Source organism: Bufo gargarizans, chromosome 10 (genome assembly GCF_014858855.1).
Source record: "Bufo gargarizans isolate SCDJY-AF-19 chromosome 10, ASM1485885v1, whole genome shotgun sequence".
Classification (NCBI taxonomy): domain Eukaryota; kingdom Metazoa; phylum Chordata; class Amphibia; order Anura; family Bufonidae; genus Bufo; species Bufo gargarizans.
Genome location: NC_058089.1, coordinates 53,293,914 through 53,312,787, shown reverse-complemented (window position 1 = coordinate 53,312,787; position 18,874 = coordinate 53,293,914). Strand labels below are relative to the sequence as shown.

The following is an 18,874-nucleotide window of genomic DNA, read 5'->3' as shown; positions in this document are numbered from 1 at the left end:
TCAGTGAGAAAATCTCAGAAAAACACTAAGTCTACCACCATTAAACCAGGATTGTTATCTCAATGTAACAGTGGACATCTCAGATCTCCTCTTGATCCTGGACAACATTTCATTAGCATCAACCCTATTACAGTAGAACTATAATCTCAAAATCCATCCATGTCTTAAAACGATGCTCTTAAAACAGACAGGGTCTGTACAAGATACTTTATGAGGCATGGGTTCACTTGCTGACAACAGAAAGAAGATGAATTGCTTAGAAAATCCACCCAATGAGCCACCTTGATTCGTCTATTTGGAATTGGATGTCTCTCGAGACGCTTGTGTTGTTAAGTATCATAATATAATCACAAATGGTAAGCTCAACATACATAACTTTTTTATTCAGGTCCATATTTCTCATATGAAAAAAACAGCAGCTGGTATATCTATCTAGTCCAAATAGATAGTCAATGTGGATGGGCCAAGAATCCTTTACAAAAGATCATATGTAAAGCATCAATTAACGCCTTACTTCCCTCTAGTCTATCTCCACTCCAATGAGATCAATACCTCAAGACTACATTTTTACGCACTCATTTTACTAGGTTTTATTAAGTTTGAACATGTGTAGTGCTGTTATTTCAGCCTAATTTTAAAAAGTCTACAAAAAAATGTATAATCCTATTCTAGTTTGTTCTAGCTGGCAAGGCATGGTAACATTAGCTGATGCCCACAGCAGTATTATAAGCTCAGGTCTACCAGACATTTGGTTTTATTTGTCTGCTTTGCCTAAGGTTAATCATAGCTGTTCATTTGTTCTTTATTACAGGACATAAATACTTTTTACACTGTGTGATTATAGAAGTAGAGTCAATGCTAAGGTTGGCATGGCATCCTGACCAGGAACACATGTAAAGATTACCGAGGTGCGCCTTTTATGAAGTGCTTACAGGATTTGCATACTTGGCTGTGAACCCAGAAGGCAACATGACATTTCATAAAAAGCAATTTGGTCACAGTGACCTTTACTCCGAAGCACATGTTAAGTCTCTGTACACTTTCTGTAAGTTTCCAATCATTGGTTTAATGGCATGTTTCAATTTATCATTTTCTGAGCACAGAGAACAAAGGTTCAGAGAGACTTAACAATGTGGTTAAAATATAACTTGTAATTAAACCCAGTTTATACACATGTTCTATGCCCAAATTGAAAGGATCAACTTGAAGAATGAAAGTCTTCAAAATATTTGGGAATCATTCTAAAGCAGTGTACATAATTATACGGAAACATAGAAGAACCTGATAACTTACAATGTACATTTTTGGGTTTCAATAGAATTTGGGTTTTTAGTTCAAAGGGGGGTGATGAACAGAAAAGTGTGTAGAAGCCATAAAGAAAATGTTTTGAGGCTTCTCCATATAAAATATACAGTTGTCAAATCATCAATAAACACTAGTGTCATGGTTTTGGCATATGAAGGAGTCCTGTGACGGGTCCTTCACAAAATCACACAGATAAAACATAAAATGAAATATTCCTTAGGCAGGGTGCTGGATCTCCTTAAGGAGACCAGTCCTGTATGGAGACTCACTGGAAGTATTCCATGGTACGTAGACTTATTGGGAATTCTCCATGGGAAGGAGGTATCTCCCAAAGAAGAGAAACATCTCGCCAGCTCCATCTATATAAAGTGGCCCCCTGTAAGTCAAGACCTGTCTTTTTAACAAGCCTTGGAACATTACAAGGGTAAATGTCAAGCCAGATATCGACCCATAAACAGCTGTTTCAGGGTGCTTGCCCCTCATCAGTAAGGAGTAGAATTCTGTTTGGCTGCACTTCCATATAGTGGTAGTCTTCCTTGAGAGATACATATTTGCATGAAATCTTCCTAAAAGCATATGGATTCTCAAATTAACCCCTTAAGGACCCATGACGTAGCTTTATGTCATGGGTCCGATCCCTAAACATGGCACCCGCTCGCACGTGCAGCGGGCGCCTTAGCTGCGGGGTTTCTGCTATTTTAAATAGCAGAAGACCCGCGGCACATGTATGTGATCGGCCATAAGGCTGATCGCATACATCTTACCCTTCAGATGCCGTGGTCAAATGTTGCGAGCTTTCGATCCGGTCCGGTCACAGCTTTCCCCAGCTGAGATCGGGGAATCTGTTACCTTGCGCTAATTGACCGAAGCCTCAAGCAGTCAATTAGATGTATATATTAATACAGCCTTGTATTGATATAGTGCAAATTAAGTCTTCAATGATGGCTATTTAGCAATCACTGAATACTATGGGCAATCAAATGATTGGCAGTTATTGTCACCCAAGGTGACTTTAAAAAAAAAGTTAAAAAAAAAAAAAAAAAAAGTAAAAAGTTTTTACAAATATAAATTAATGAAAAGTTCTAAACACCCACCTTTCCTTAAAATAAAAATACTTAACCAATAAAAAAAAACATCATGGGCATCGGTATAAAAAATACTTAAAGGGACACTGACAGGCCCAAAAAGCATATTTAGGTCATATAAAGTGTATTAGAATCATCTAAGTATCCCCCCTGTCCACCTTATAAATACAGTAAAAAGAAGTTTTATAACCTGCTTTCATCGTGTTCAATCTGCCCAAGGGGCGGTGTTTCATCTCAACTTGCGCCCAGCCAGCCTCGTTTGAAGCGCCGCCCAGCTAATCAATATTCACTTCGCTGGGCGGCTACTCTGAAGAGCTGCTGTGCCCGGCGCATGCGCATTAAGCAGAGGCTGCATCGGCCTCTGGGAATCAGACTGTGCGCAGGCGCGATGCGATCCCGGCCAGTGAGGGTGCCGGGCGCATGCGCTGAAGATGGCCGGGGACACTAGTAGCCGCCCAGCGAAGTGAATATCGATAAGCTGGGCGGCGCTTCAAACGGCAGTTGTGGCGAGGCTGGCTGGGCGCAAGTTGAGATGAAACGCCGCCCCTTGGGCAGATTGAAAACGATGAAAGCAGGTTATAAAACTTCTTTTTACTGTATTTATAAGGTGGGCAGGGGGGATACTTAGATGATTCTAATACACTTTATATGACCTGTACTGTCATATATATACCTAAATATGCTTTTTGGGCCTGTCAGTGTCCCTTTAAGACCTTTAAGGAAAAAATTGCTTTTCAGTATTAAAACGCAATAAAAATTATACAAGTGTGGTATTATTAGAACCGTACTGACCTGGAGATAACAGGTCAATTTTGCCGCATAGTGTACAGTGTAAAAAATAAATAAATGTGAATTTATAATTTTTTCCCCAATCCCTACTACATGGTATGCAACCGTAAATGGTGCCATTAGAAAGTACAACTTGTCCCGCAAAAAATAAGGGTCCTTAAGGGGTTCAATTTTTTTTATAAGGATAAGCACTGTGATTCAGGAGAACTGTAAGCTCCCCAGATAACCAGGGAAAAGAACATAGAAAAGGACAAACTAAGACAAATACAAAAAAACATATGAGGGAGAAACAAAATGTGGGAAGGGCAAAGAAAAACATTGTGGAAGACTATGCAACTCTTGTAAAAAATCCTTGAACTCTTGACGAAATGAGAAAGATGCAATCAGAAACACAGTGCGATTGCGTTTCCCTGTAGGAATTAACAGTTTTTTGTTGTAACTAGTTTTGAGCGAAGTGAAGCATCCGAAGCGGAATTCAGTCCGAAGTTTAGGAAAACTTTGATTCACAACTAATCCGAATTCCCTCGCGCTTTGTGGTAATGAATCAGTTTTTCATAAAATGGCGGCTGCACATGTTACAGAGTGTAAGTAAGAAGCCCGGGAATGCAAGATCACCCATAATGCCGTGCAGCCAGCCAATCCTCAGATAACCAGCCCCTGTGATGTCCCAACCCTATAAAACCCTCATCCTGCGTGGTAAAGTGTTCATGAGCTAGGGACAGTGTTGCTGAAAACAATTAATAGAATAATATTGGAGACTGCTGGGAGAGTGGGGGGAGACTTAGGCCTCATGCACACGACCGTGCCATTTTTTGCGGCCACAGAACGGAGCAACAGATGTGGACAGCACACTGAGTGCTGTCCGCATCTTTTGCGGCCCCCCATTGAAGTGAATGGGTCCGCACCCGAGCCCCAAAAAATGCGGCTTGGATGCGGACCACAACAACGGTCGTGTGCATGAGGCCTAAGGCAGAGTGGCCTGGGTTTACCTGATTTATAGGGATTCATGACAAATTGATTTGTAACGAATCAAATTCCTTGACGAACTTCAGTGAAGTTGCCTAATTTTTCAAAACTTTGCTCATCTATAGTTGTAACATTAAAGGGGATAACTATTAGATCAATGGGGGTCCTACCACTAGGACCCTGCGGTAGGATCCCCACTGATCTAATAGTTATCCCCTATCCTTCAAAAAACTGAATATCCCTTTAACTATAGTATAATTTTAGTCTATTTTGTGTTTTTATTCATTTTCAAGGTGAATGAATGGCAAGTGACCAGCAGGTGATAACGCATGGGATATCTCATTTTCTCAACAGGTGAGTCAGACAAACAACTCCCATTATTCAAAGTTATCACCCCAGACATCAATCATCACTAGTCCGAGCCCTCAGGACACAAGTGCATTTTCTCTTGCTGTATGGTTACATTTACCAAATTGACAGCAGGGGTCTGAAAACCCAAAAATATTTTTTTCTGACCTCATACAACCACTACATTTATTGATCATTCAGCCTTTGCTTTTTAGCTTTCAGCAATGAGACCTTGATGCAGACTAACAACTTTACCTTGTGATCTAGTAAACAAAATGAACTCTTTAAAGAAGACATAAAAGCCAACAATCAATATAAATACTATTTTGCTCAATAAGGCAAGGGCTACACTGGTCGCGCGACATATGGCCAGGATCGCCGAGCAGTGGTGATCCCACAGAAATGAATGGGATCTTCGCGGCAGTTGCAAGAAATCCAACACGACCAGTGTCGCCATGTGGCCCTTGCCTAATAGCACAACTAACATGCATAAATCATTAAAAGCAAACATATCTGTGCAAACTCCGCTACGAAAATGATTGGTGTGGATTCGGACAGCAAGTCACGGAAAATTATAAAGACTAATGGTGGATTTACACGTGCAGATTATCGGGGACGAATGTTCCTACGAATGCTCGTTCCCGATAATCTGCCGATAAAATTGCAGCCGATTAGTTGCAGCGTTTCGCTCATGCATTGGGTGAGACTGTCGTTAGTGCTGGCAAGTAAATCATCGTTTCTGGGCAGCAGATCGTTCTGTTTAAACAAGGATCTGCTGCCCAGAAACAATGCACCTGTATGAGGACGAGTGATCGCAACATCGATCTATCGTTCTCATACTGTGGAGGTGATCGCTGCGTGTAAATGCATCGCTTCACCCACACTGACCGAGCAGCCAGTTGTCGGGCTGGAACGCTGTCACGTCTGTGACGTGACACTTGCTGTGTCAAAATCTGAAGCTGAACTCGGCTAACTGCTTCATTAACGAAGCAGAGTTCAGCTTCGGATTTTGACACAGTAATTTATGGGAATAAACAAAGTGTCATGTCATAGACTTGCTTTGTCTCGTGTTATTTGCCGCAAGTTTCGCAAAGACCTCCGTGGAGCCCATACATTTTACAGTAGGCTATATTGTTAAAGTTTTCACACTGGAGCCTCTTCATAACTTTGGTGAATCCACCGCCAGGTATAGCGCTTTATTAAGACCGCCGTCTAAATGCCAGTCTTATAAAATGTGGCCCTATGTTACTAAGGGTACATTCACACGACCATAATTCCAGGTCCGTTCTGCAATTGTGGAATGGGTGCGGACCCATTCATTTCAATGGGGCCGCAGAAGATGTGGACAGCGCACCGTGGACTGTCCGCATCCGTAGTTCCATATCGCGGCCCCGCAAAAAAATAGAACACGTCCAATTCTTGACTGCAATCTTGGACAAGAATAGGCATTTCTATCATAGGGCTGGCCGCATGCGTTCTGCAAAATGCGGAACACATACAGTACAGTTGGTGTCTGCGTTTTATGGATCTGCAATTTGCAGACCACAAAACACTTAGGCCTCATGCACACGACCGTTCTTTTATTCCGTGTCCGTTGTGCCGTTTTTCGTGATTTTCTGCGGACCCATTGACTTTCAATGGGTCCGTTGAAAACTCGGCTAATGCACCGTTTGCCATCCTCGTCCGTGATCCGTGGTTCCAGTCCGTCCAAAAAATATAACCTGTCCTATTATTTTCGCGGAAAATGGTTTGCGGACCCATTCAAGTCAATGGGACCGCTAAAAAACGCGGAGGCACACAAGATTGTCGTCCCCGTCTGTTTTTTCCTATCATTTGCATGGCAAACCTGTCTTAGACTTTTTTTAACTTTCCTTTATGTCTGGTGGTCCTGCAAAAATAAAGGGAGACACACGGAAACGGATCACGGAACAACGGATCACGGAACAACGGAACCCCATTTTGCGGAACGGAATACAACAACGGTCGTGTGCACGAGGCCTACGGTCTTCTGATTGTTCCCTACAAAGGGCTCCTTTGGGTGTGATTGACATTAGCATTTAAGGTATTGTCAAATAAGCGGGCAGTTTTTAGCCCAAAAATAAGCAGGGCAGAATAAAAGGGGACCAAAAGTATCCCGTATAAAGCAAACCATCACGTGTCCTCGCCCCATAAGAACATCCAGTCACTGATGGTATATCTGGACCAGATTTGACCAATGGATGTTTCAATTATGGGGTCAATGTCAGGTTGGTTGGCACCAGTAAAATGGATTTAGAGACATGGGGTCATGCACTTCCATTAAGGCTGAAGCACTGCAATGTAAGTGAGTGTACGGCTAGCTTTAGGGCAGGAGGTCTGTACATGTAAAAACAAACACAAAGACCATTAGAACTTGATATTATAAACACCCGTCCATGAACCTAAACTCAACACTCGCAATTTGCTCCAGACCAGCAAGACATAGAACAGAACAGAATAATACACTTTAAAGGTCCCATCGAAGAATGGCAGAATAAGCTGCCTAAAAACGAGCTCCCTGCCGACAATCCCCCCCCAGCACATACTATATGAAGAACGGTACTCTGCTGGAAAGAGCGGTCATCCAAGCGGCCGATAACAATATTCAAAAGGTAACTCACCATGGTGCGCCGTAAATTCGGAATCCTTTCACAGTTACTTCTGAATCTTGCAAGTAAATACTGTTAGTGATGAGCGATTGCACATTATCAAAGTCTTCGGGTTTCAATTTGGAAACTGAGGGAAAGCGGTAGTAATCCTGTTTAACAAGATCGGCCATGAATTCCTTATCAAAAGTAAGTTCATGATTCCCAGCAATCACGATTTTAAATTCGTAGGGTAAGGTTCCTACAAGGCAGAAGAGAGGAAAAAAATGCTGTCAATGAAAATTATACAGAAGGAAAAAAAACTAAAACATTTAACATTTTTATTTTTGCAGATTTTTGTACCATTTTTTTCTCATTTGTACATTTTTTTTATTGCTTTAGGATCTCTTTTAGATGCATTATAATGTATCATGAAGTAGTGCACATTTATCCAACCCCTGAAAAATGCTCCCCCATTTGCCCGGGCCCCTTACACAATGTACTTACCTCGCTCTCAAATGTCGCTTCCGATGCCCGCACGGCCACCACTGCATCTCCCCCGTCGTGCGGATGAAAACATCTGGTTTCGGGGGCGGGGCAGCCAATAGCAGGCAGCGGGGGCCCAGGCATATGGAGGTGCATTTCAGGGGTTGTATAACCCCCTTAATAAATTCATACACGTATTTCTTTACCCTAACATCCAAAAGTCAGCCATTTTTTTTTACTTAAAGGGGTTGTCCAGGTTCAGAGCTGAACCTGGACATCCCTCCATTTTCACCCCGGCAGCCCCCCTGACATGAGCATCGGAGCAGTTCATGCTCCGATGCTCTCCTTTGCCCTGCGCTAAATCGCGCAGGGCAAAGGCATTTTTCTGAGTTCCGGTGACATACCGGGCTCTCTATGGGGCTGACAGGCAGCCCGGTGACGTCACCGGCACTGATGGGCGGGATTTGGCTCTGCCCTAGCCAGTAAAACGGCTAGGGCAGAGCTAAAGCCCGCCCCTCAGAGCCGGTGACGTCACCGAACACACTGCTGGGCGGAAGTTACCGCCCGGCAGTGTGTTATTGAAAACACAAGAGCCTGTGCCCTGCGCGATCTAGCGCAGGGCACGGGAGCGCATCGGAGCATGAGATGCTCCGATGCCAGGCTCAGGAGGGCTGCCGGGGTGAAAATAAGGGTATGTCCAGGTTCAGCTCTGAACCCGGACAACCCCTTTAAAGAGGACCTGTGCTCTCTCCTGTCTATTTTAGCAACTGCTTGCATTCCCCATGTAATAACAATTCTGGAGCCTCTATTCTTATGACTCTATGATCTGCCATTCCTGTATTATTTCTGAAGGAAGTTGTAGATGAATTGTTAGCCGTGAAGGTCCATATGGGTGTTACCAGTTGAGGGTGGGTCCCTGCACAGTCCGACACTGGCAGCAACAATTGGATAGTGTCAGACTATGCAGGGACACCCCCCCAACTGGTAACACTCAGCTTGACTTTCATTGCCAACCGCTAACAATTCATTTATAACTTCTAGTAGGAATAATACAGGAACGGGAGAACATAGAGGCATACGAACTGATGCTCCAGAATGATTATTACATCGGGAATGCAAGTAGTTACTAAAACAGATGCTGTATGTCCTCTTTAATAGTCTGAAATCTCAATAACTTGCAGCAGAGATAACTAGAGATGAGCTAAATTCTTCAAAATTCGATTCAGCTGCTTCGCAGAATTTTACAAAAAAATTCACTTTGTGACAAATTACTTCATCACGAAGCGCATTTCTTTGTAAATAGCGGGTGCAATGACAGGGAATGGCGATTGCACCGCCTCCCGTCATTGTACCCCTCAGATGCCGTAATCATACATGATCGGGGCATTTCAATAGTAAAAATGCTGTGTAAAATTCACCGAAAAAATATATTAAATCATACTTGCCGCCTCCATTTGCTCGCTAAGGGCCAGCCGCCACCATCTTACTTGAAGATCTGGTGCAAAATCTTGCACGGCCCGAGATGACGTCACCAGGACAGAAGCAATGAGCGCTTCTATCAATACAGATGGAAGCGCTCATTGCTTTTCACTTTATAAGATGCAGTGCATCTTATAAAAGGGAATACTAGTGAGCGCTTCCATAATGGAAGCGCTCACTAGTCTGCAGGAGGAGGGGGAGAGAAGCGCTGTCAGCGCTGTCCAGTACTTACCCCTCCTCCTGCTTGCTCTTCTCAGGGACGGCGCTGCGGTGTCCTGGCTGCCTGCAGCGTCAGGACGTACAGAGCGCACTCTGACCTGACGCTGCAGGAGGCCCTGAGAAGAGAAGACAGCCAGGACAGGGAGATTGGCGACAGGAGAGGTAAGTTACTTTATTATTTTACAGTCTGGTATGAAGGTCTGACTGGGGGGGTCTGGAGGTCTGACTGGGGGGGTCTCGAAGGTCTGACTGGGGGGGTCTCGAGGTCTGACTGGGGGGGTCTCGAGGTCTGACTGGGGGGGTCTCAAGGTCTGACTGGGGGGGTCTCGAGGTCTGACTGGGGGGGTCTCGAGGTCTGACTGGGGGGGTCTCGAGGTCTGACTGGGGGGGTCTCGAGGTCTGACTGGGGGGGTCTCGAGGTCTGACTGGGGGGGGGTCTCGAGGTCTGACTGGGGGGGGTCTCGAGGTCTAGTGGGAGTCTGGACATCTAATGGGGGTGTGGAGGTATGATAAAGGGGTCTGGTCGGAGGTCCGATATGAGGGTCTGAAGGTGTAATAGGGGTCTTATCTGAGGTCTGATATTGGGTTTGGGTCTTACATTGAGGTCTAGTGGGAGTCTGGAGGTCTGATATGGGGGTCTGGTCTGAAGTCTGATATGTGGGTCTGGAGGTCTAATGGGGGTCTTATATGGGGGTCTGACCTGAGGTCTGATATTGGGTCGGGGTCTTACATGGACGTCTAATGGGGGTCTGATCTGAGGTTTAAAACTGGGGTCTTATATGGGGTCTGACAGAGGTCTAAAGGGGGTTTGGTCTGAGATGGAGATCTCATTTAGTCTGATCTGAAAGGAAGGGGGGATTTTTTTTGTACTAGCGCACAATATAAAGGGGTGTTTTTGTACTCACGCACTATCTGTGTTGTACCAGTATTTTCAGGGGGACTGTTATTGCAGGAAAGTATTGGGGAGCACAGTGGGCACAGTATTGGGGGTGGCAGGATGGGGTGTTGAGAAGGTGGGAGGATGATGGGAAAGTAGGTAAGTAAGATGTCCGTTTGTTAAACTCTGCAGAGACGAGCTGCGGCTGAAAGAAGTCACCATGGCGGTCTGGTCTAACAGGAGAAGAAGAGGAAAGAGAATATCTACATCAGAGAAGAGAAGTCACTGGATGTAAGCGGTACATATGTGGCGCTGTATGACCCTGTATGTGCTGTAGAGCTGTATGTAATGTTTTCCAAGTATGTCTTTAAAGGGGTTGTCTGCTTTTTTATTTTATTTGTATGAGCGCTGCCTTCTCTGCTCTGTTTACCTGCTCATCACAGCAAATGCTGCTGCGAGCAGGTGAACAGAGCAGAGAAAGCAGCTCTCATATGAGCGCTGCCCTCTCTTCAAACAGCTGGGGGCACAGAGGGCATTACTACTATGGAGGGGGCACAGAGGGCATTACTAGCACAGTTGGCATTACTACTATTAAGAGGGCACAATGGGCATTCTTACTATAAAGGGGCAAAATGGGCATTATTACTATGAAGGGGGCACAGTGGGCATTATTACTATGAAGAAGGCACAGAGCCAGAGGGCATTACTACAATAAAGGGGGCACAGTGGGAATTATTACTGTGAAGGGGGCACAGTGGGCATTATTACTGTGAAGGGGGCACAATGGGGATTTCTACTATGGAGGGGGCACAGAGAGCATTACTGGCACAGTGGGCATTACTACTATTAAGAGGGCACAATGGGCATTATTACTGTGAAGGGGGAATAATTGGCATTATTACTATGAAGGGGGCACAGTGGGCATTATTACTATGAAGGGGACACAATGGGGATTATTTCTGTGAAAGGGGCACAATGTGGGCATAACTACTGTGAGAGGGCACAATTTGGGCATAACTACTGTGAGGGGGCACACATCTGTACAAAACTACTGTGAAGGTTGTACAATGAGGGCAATACTACTGTGAGGGGGTACAATTTTTTTAAAGTATTGGGGGGGGGGGGGAAGGGTGTCGGACAAAGGACCCGCCCCGGGTGCCAAACACGCTAGGCCCACCACTGTTGTTAATATGTAAATTAGGTATTCAAGGCACCAACCCATAGAACATGGTTAGGTCAGGCATCCACCCCCATGAAGTCTTGGACACCGAAGAATGTGTCGGTGAGGATGATGGACCAAACCCTTGTTCTGACTATGGATATGAAAACTCAAGATTATTATTCATGGGACAACCCCTTTAACCACCGCATATTCATGTATTGTTTCTTTTATATGAAATTAGGATTCTTCTATTTTATTAATATTTTTGGATAATTTTCTACGCTTTGTTGCCTTATACGTGATATTGCAGGAAAGGAAAGAGAGGCTGAAATGTTACCTCCTGAAATGTATTCTCTAATCACCGCAAATGGGTCCTATGTGCGCTTTTTTTTTTTTTCAAGGACGTCTCTATGAAATGTATCTCTCACAAGCGCTGGTAGTCTTCATAATTATATCTGCCAAGGTGTTTGTGGAACATCACCAAAAAGTACTCTGTGCTATAAGTAGGTGTTGTAATAACTTGACCCAATGTACTGCAGAGAGCCTACAGGCGGAGAGTGATTACAGTAACAATCAATACTTCTTACAATTACATTTGGCCAGGTCCACGTGACGAAGAGTGGAAGCATGCGTGGTAAATACAAATGATCCTTGCTACAAACTAAACTTCTGCTTAGAATGAGGATGAACAGAGTTACAGGCTGCAATGAGACAGTAGAAAAGATATATATATATATATTAGGGAATAAAACATATGTACTTGTGTATGTATACATACATACACACACACAAGTACATATAGCGCATGATACATATCCTTAAAGGAGTAACAGATGGAAGCCAGACAACGCAGGGGATCCGAATGCAATCAAGTAGTGATCATGTGATCATTACTTACCTGGCCAGGATCTGTTTACTCAGCTGCAGCTGTGATGTCACATCAACAAGTGACAGCTGCAGCCAATCGCAGCTCTTAGCGGAGAGGCAGCATGGAATCTGCCATGTAAATAAGTATCATTACTTTATTACAGACAGATCCCCTGTGTTATTCAGTTTCCTCCTGAAACGGGACAAGCCCTTTAAAGAGGACGTGTCCCCTCTCCTGACATGTCTGTTTTGATAGCTTCATGCATTCTCCATGTAATAACAATTCTGTTACAACCTCTCTGTACCCTTACTGCAGACTGCTAGCAATTCATTCATAACTTCTAGCAGGAATAATAAAGGAATGGCACAACATAGAGTCATAAAAATAGATGCCCCCAGAATTGTTATTACATTGGGGAATGCATGGAGCTATTAAAACAGGCATGTCAGGAGCTCCTCTTTAAAGCCTAAAACTGATAATATATAGTATGTATGGTGGCTGAATACCCCACCAAAAATCTAATGTGTTCGGGAGACCTCCTGACTCTCTCTCATTAGCAAAGGTTGGAGGAGATAAAAACTGGGCAGTTGAGATTATTTTGTTCTCAAGAGGAATACACCCTTTTGTCTTTTACGGATAGGGAGCGAAATCTGTCAACCGAACAAGCTATCTTAGGTTAGGCCAAGTAGGAAATCTGGCCTGGCCTTAGACAAATGCAGCAGGCGCCTCCCCCCACGGCCCTTTAAGAATACTAGTACTTGTTTTGCGACGCCAGTTGCAATAAAGCAACAAGGGCACAGGGCCTTTTTAGTGATACTGTGGATGGTACCCAGGTGTAAGAATGCCAGAGTGGTGTAGGGTGGCCTAAATGTCTTGTAATGTTGGTGCACGTGTCACGGTGCTCCTACCTAGATACGCTGGACCCCAGGCGTTGGCCCCAAAGCAATGAAAGGGGGGTTGTTGATTAAGGCCTTGTGATTAAGTTCAATAACAGCTTTACTTTGCATAAACGTTTCTCCAATAGTTTCAGGCTTTGTCTTGGTTCCCAGCAGGCTTTAGCATTAACTCTGGCAGGCGAACAAACTCAACTCTGATACATCTGGTGCTCTCTGGCTCTGCTGTGTTGACAGGCTGACTGAATAACTTTGCCTTAGCTGTCTGCTGAAACTTCTCTTTGTAGTTTGACTCTAGATTTGTCCGGGGAAAACTCCTCCTGGCTTCAGAGGCTCCAAGCTGTGGCCTCTACATCCAGCAGAGCTGAAGGTGCTCTAGCTGGCTTTGGCAAGGCATGTCCAGCAGGGACGTGCACTTGCTGCACACCCTCCCTTGGCAGTGGGTAAACTAGAACTGATTCTAACTAGAACGCCACCCTTCCTGCAGCAAGTGGGGCATGCCCTCCAGACCACAGAGGGGGAGGTGTTAGAATGGAAAGAAGGGTTCCACTCTCTATAAATGTAGCTCTGCCATGCTTGCTGTCACCTTCTGGTGAACCAGGTAAATTACATGAACAAGAACAGTTACCAACATTAGAAATGCACAGTGTTTGGACCTGAAATAAATGCATAAGATGACATTATATTAGCCCATAAGAGAAAGTAGCAGGGTGCAGAAGTGCCACTCTGGGGCGTTACAGAAAGACCAAGTAGGAAATCTGACCTCGTCTTAGACAAAGACCAAGTAGAAAATCTGGCCTGGCTTTAGATAAAGGCCACGTAGGAAATCTGGCTCAATATAACAATTAATTAGTGTAGCGGTATTGTTGGAATCAGTCTATTTAGTGACAAGAGTGTTATAATATCCAAGTCCTTGACCTGCCCGTAGAGTATAGTCTGTAATATATAGTCTGTAGGCTTCAGATCAGAAGCAGTCATAGTATAGTCCATGGCTACAGACATAGATCACAGCACTATACTGTGCATATGAATTTTCAGTTGACAGTAGATATTAAGTCAATTGACATTCTAATGCCAGCAGACTGCCAATAAAATCCAAACGCCTACCATCAGGGAGCAGGGTTTAGACATTTTGGATTCTTAGGCTTTCACCCTTTAGGCCCCTTTGGCCGTAGAGTTGAGGCTCTTACTGGAAAAAAAAAATACTTAACTCAAATTACAGGTATCGCACATAAAATACTTTATTTTAACCCTCCAAACATATGCCCAAAGGCCACCATTTTTATGTATTTTCTTTGTATATACAGTATTTGCTCAGGTATCCTACTGATATCTCATATATATATATATATATATATATATATATATATAAAAATGAGTTTGTCTGTCTGGACGTCTCTCTGTTCTTTATGCGTGACCAAATGACTGGACCAATCTTCACCAAATCAGGTGTCCGGGAAGGTTATAGACCGGGTCTCAGCGCTCTAGGATGTACAGTTTCTGAGATATTCCCATAAAATGACCTGCATTAGCCAATACAAGCCCCCAACTGCCATGCACACGGTCACATGTCGCTTATCAGCCAATAGAAGCTTGCAGGCTCTTAGTCTCCACATGCACACAGTTTTACCAGAGCACTGTGGCCCCTTCGACAGCTGATCGTCAAGAAGTTAGATCTCCTTAATCAGATGCATTACTGATGACCTATCCTGAGGATTGGCCATCATTATTGAACTCCCAGAAAAACCATTTAAGGCTTCATGTTGTCTTAAATATATCCCTATCGGGGGGGGGGGGGGGGGGGGGGGAGTGTAAGAAAACGTGATTAGGCCCATGTGAATTTTTGTGGATTTTACAAACTTTTAACACTCTTTCCAATAGGGAAACATTGTAATTGGCTGGGAATGTAAGAGACTTTTAGAGTTCAGATTAAGGGTACTTTCACACTAGCGGTTTTCTTTTCCGGCGTAGAGTTCCGTTACAGGGGCTCTATACCGGAAAAGAACTGATCAGTTATATCCCCATGCAATCTGAATGGAGAGTAATCCGTTCAGGATGCATCAGGATGTCTTCAGTTCAGTCATTTTGACTGATCAGGCAAAAGAAAAAAACCGTAGAATGCTACGGTTTTATCTCCGGTGAAAAAAACTTAAGACTTGGCTGAATGCCAGATCTGGCATTTTTCCCTATAGGAATGTATTAGTGTCGGATCCGGAATGCCACATCCGTCCTTCCGGTCTGTGCATGCGCAGACCGGTAAAAATTTGAAGAAAGATACAAGACGGATCCCTCTGTCCGCATGACAAGCGGAGAGACGGATCTGTTCTTGCAATGCATTTGTGAGACGAATCTGCATCTGGATGCGTCTCACAAATGCTTTCAGTCACATCCCGATCGGCGGATCCGGCAGGCTGTTCCGACGACGGAACTGCTTGCCGGATCACACCGCCGCAAGTGTGAAAATAGCCTTAAAGACTCAAAGAGACATGCATTGCTACAAATTATAGTCTAGAAACCATTCTAATAAAAACAGGTCCTCCAGCAAGTCCAAGCATATATTTAAAATAAAATAGCTTCAGATCTAGCTGGTAAGGTATCTCCGCTTCTCATTCTCTCTTCTTCACAGCACCATGAAATGTTGTCTCCTGATGTGGAGTCTCTGAGGTGTAACACTGATCTAGTCCCAGGGTTAATAGGGAGCGGGGGAGGGGGAATGAGCTCCTGTGAAGAGTGTGTGTCGGGCACAGCAAGATGAGTCTTCCACCTTTTGTTAACACTGTGGCAGACAACAAAACAGCACAAGCGCAGCGGAAGTTCAGGCTTTGACCTTTCACTCCCTACGCGTCAGGCTTCATTAATTTTCATTGGGGCCTAGCAGCTGAGGCGTTAATGTTAACTGAGTGTTAAGAGACACAGTGGCAGCAGTGCCAGCACTAGAACCCGCATGCACATACAGATATACATGGCACACAGTTTAATAAAAAAAAGAGGGCGCCATTCGCAGCTAATGAACAATACGACGCATGGTTGGAATGTAAAAAAATGGGTTTCACAAAAGGTGCAATGGAGAAGTTGGTCTTTATCCGCCATTTAGGCTTCGAAACAACAAAACACGTACAAGTACAAACCAAGACCAACTTTAATCTGTTCAGAAAAGTGAACTTTCTTAGACTTACAAACTGTGTTGCTAAGAAAGACATTAGTCTACCTAGTTTAGCCTACTATCTTCCACTGTTGATCCAGAAGAAAACAACCCATGAGTTAGAAGCCAGATTTTGTCAACTTAGGGGGGAAAATTCCTTCTCGACTAAAATATTGCAATCAAAATAACTACCTCAATCAACAACCTATTCCCAGAGTTATATGTAAAGTCCCAAATTTCCCAGATCTGTTTCAGAATTTGCCATAGAGAAAATTTGCTTCATTAGTAAACCTGGGTTGTAAGGTGTTGTGAGAGAACTAGCTCCCACGGTTACCAGACCGATTTGATTTAGTAAAACACAGGTATAACCATAGTCAGACTGGCCCACCAGAGGATGCTCTGATGGCCCTAGACTCTGACTATACCATAGCGGATCCCAAAGGTCCAGGAGAAGAAATACTAATTTTGTTGGCTTTAAAGCCAATCTCTTGCCAATAGGGTCTATTTCTTTGATTCAAAACCTATTAGACCTTATTGATGATATTTGGGTTGTGCCTTGAGAATAATTTCCCCTGGTGGGTCCAGGGAACCACATTCCAACACTAGGTATAACGTAAAGGATCATATACACTAAAGTAGTGAGCTAGTAGATGCAGCTTCATCCATGGTACGGCCCTAAAAATCCAAAATAAAGGAGAAAATTGGAGCCATAGGCTATAGGAAAATGAGCTTCCGTAATCTGTCCTGGTCAATCTTTAAATTAAAAATTCCGTAAATGGGTTGCCATAGTCATCCGCCTCTCCCAATGAACTTTCTGCAGCCATTTATTGGGCACAACTGCATTTACAAGCATAAAGCTGGCCATACGCCTCAAATAACTGTTGGCTGGTTGCTCATTTGGCTGGCAGCTGACTCTCACAATCCTCCCACAGATATGCATGTTTGCCTCAGCCGAGCAACCATAGAGAATGGGGGGTGAAAGCCATTACCAGACACGTCTGACAGCAGCTTATCCCCGACAACTAAATCATCGAGCAGTTGAAATTCAATGTGCTCAATCCTAATGTCACATGACATCAGCCGTCAGGATAGAGGTGGGAGGACCCACACACATTAGATGGTCGTCCAAACCCACAGAAATGGTGGGTTCACCCAACAAAGATCTAATGTGGATGAGCAGCTTAACGGTTGTAGGGCATCTATCAGAACATGTAAGCCCTCATTAGAACTCAACAATTCCCAGCAGCCAGGTAGTCAACAGTCTGAAAAAAATTGCAGCTGGTGCAGCGGTCATTGGACTGTTTTATACTAACATCTATGGAATTTTTATTACCTGTCCACTAACTTAGTGTTCCTCAACTCCAGTCCTCAGTGCCCACCTGCCAGTCATGTTTTCAGGATTTCCTTAGTATTGAGCAGGTGATATAATTACTGTCCATGCATCAGGACTTACCACAGGTATTCATTCTGTGGGATATTCTCAAATCATGACTGGTAGGTGGACCCTGAGGACTGGCTGCAAAATTGTTTAACATTTTTTGTTCACCGCCTAGGCCCATTTACGAAAAGAATGCAAATAACATTTGGAGATTACTTGCCCACTGCACGCCATCTGATGTGGATTGCCAGTTCTCCAGTGCAACTAAAATAGTTTTGGACACTTCTTTCCTTCTTTGTCTACACTAGTTGGAAATTTCCATGTCAGGTTTTTCAGTTAAAATACACCATCTATCACCACCTTTCCCAATCCACCACATGTGTTCTCCCGGGAGTTCAAGATTCCCAATCAAAATGTTTGCTCATAACCTGTAATAACCATCGAACTGGCAGATAGGAAGACAGTCTACACACAAAAGAACCCTATTGAGGGTGAATCCAGGCCTCCTTTTTGTCTAATAGAATGTGACACGGGACCTCATCGACCAGATGCCGCTATAACACGATAAATAATAGCCATCTCAATTTCCAAACTGCTTTCTCCGAACACATCCTGGATCAATTTACATACTACTTTCCTCCAGAAAGCAATGAAATCATAAGTTCCAATTGACTTAGTCTATATTGGAAAGTGACAGAGCAAGCGCTTAGAAATTCAATTACCGCAAGCAAACGCCATTTTCTCCACTCAGGAGGAAATTTTCAAACAACATTTATGGTCATCAAATATTATTAGTAAAGAGGGGAAAAAACTATCCGAGTAATTCTTTTTGCTGAAGCAATACTTTAACTTTGTAATTGAGCTCATACTTCCAAGCGGCACAAGAATTATTTACGTATCGCCAGCAGTTATCTCGATTTAATGGCGCAACATTTCTATAAAACAAATAGAAACATGGTGGTTGTTTTGCAGCACCGGGACCCTGGGTTTGAACCTGACCAGGATAAATATGCATCGGAGAGGCTGCTAGTTTTCCCAGTCTTGTATCCAAATGCCCTGGTCACACAGGGCACCAGAGTATTGGTGTATCTCCTGGCACATGCCTTCACCCCAGCCATGCCGCTTAAGCTGGGTTCACAGCTGACCTTTTTGATGGGGGATGAATTTAAATACTGGGAAAATGATATTTACAGGTATTCTTGGAATGCCTGACAGGGCTCATTGACAAGTGTGACGCACATTTTGGAAAAATGTAGACCTATCCTAATTTCAAG

General features: G+C 43.8%; 1 protein-coding gene across 4 annotated transcripts in view; it reads right to left on the bottom strand.

Annotated features, from left to right (window-relative positions):
• Window positions 1-18,874, bottom strand: part of MPPED2 (metallophosphoesterase domain containing 2) — a 173,648-nt gene that overhangs the window by 71,822 nt on the left and 82,952 nt on the right. For all 4 annotated transcript variants that reach the window (XM_044270204.1, XM_044270207.1, XM_044270205.1 and 1 more), the window contains one exon: window positions 7,133-7,358. In XM_044270204.1, coding sequence (XP_044126139.1) covers window positions 7,133-7,358 — 226 coding nt within the window. The remainder of the gene's footprint in view (window positions 1-7,132; window positions 7,359-18,874) is intronic.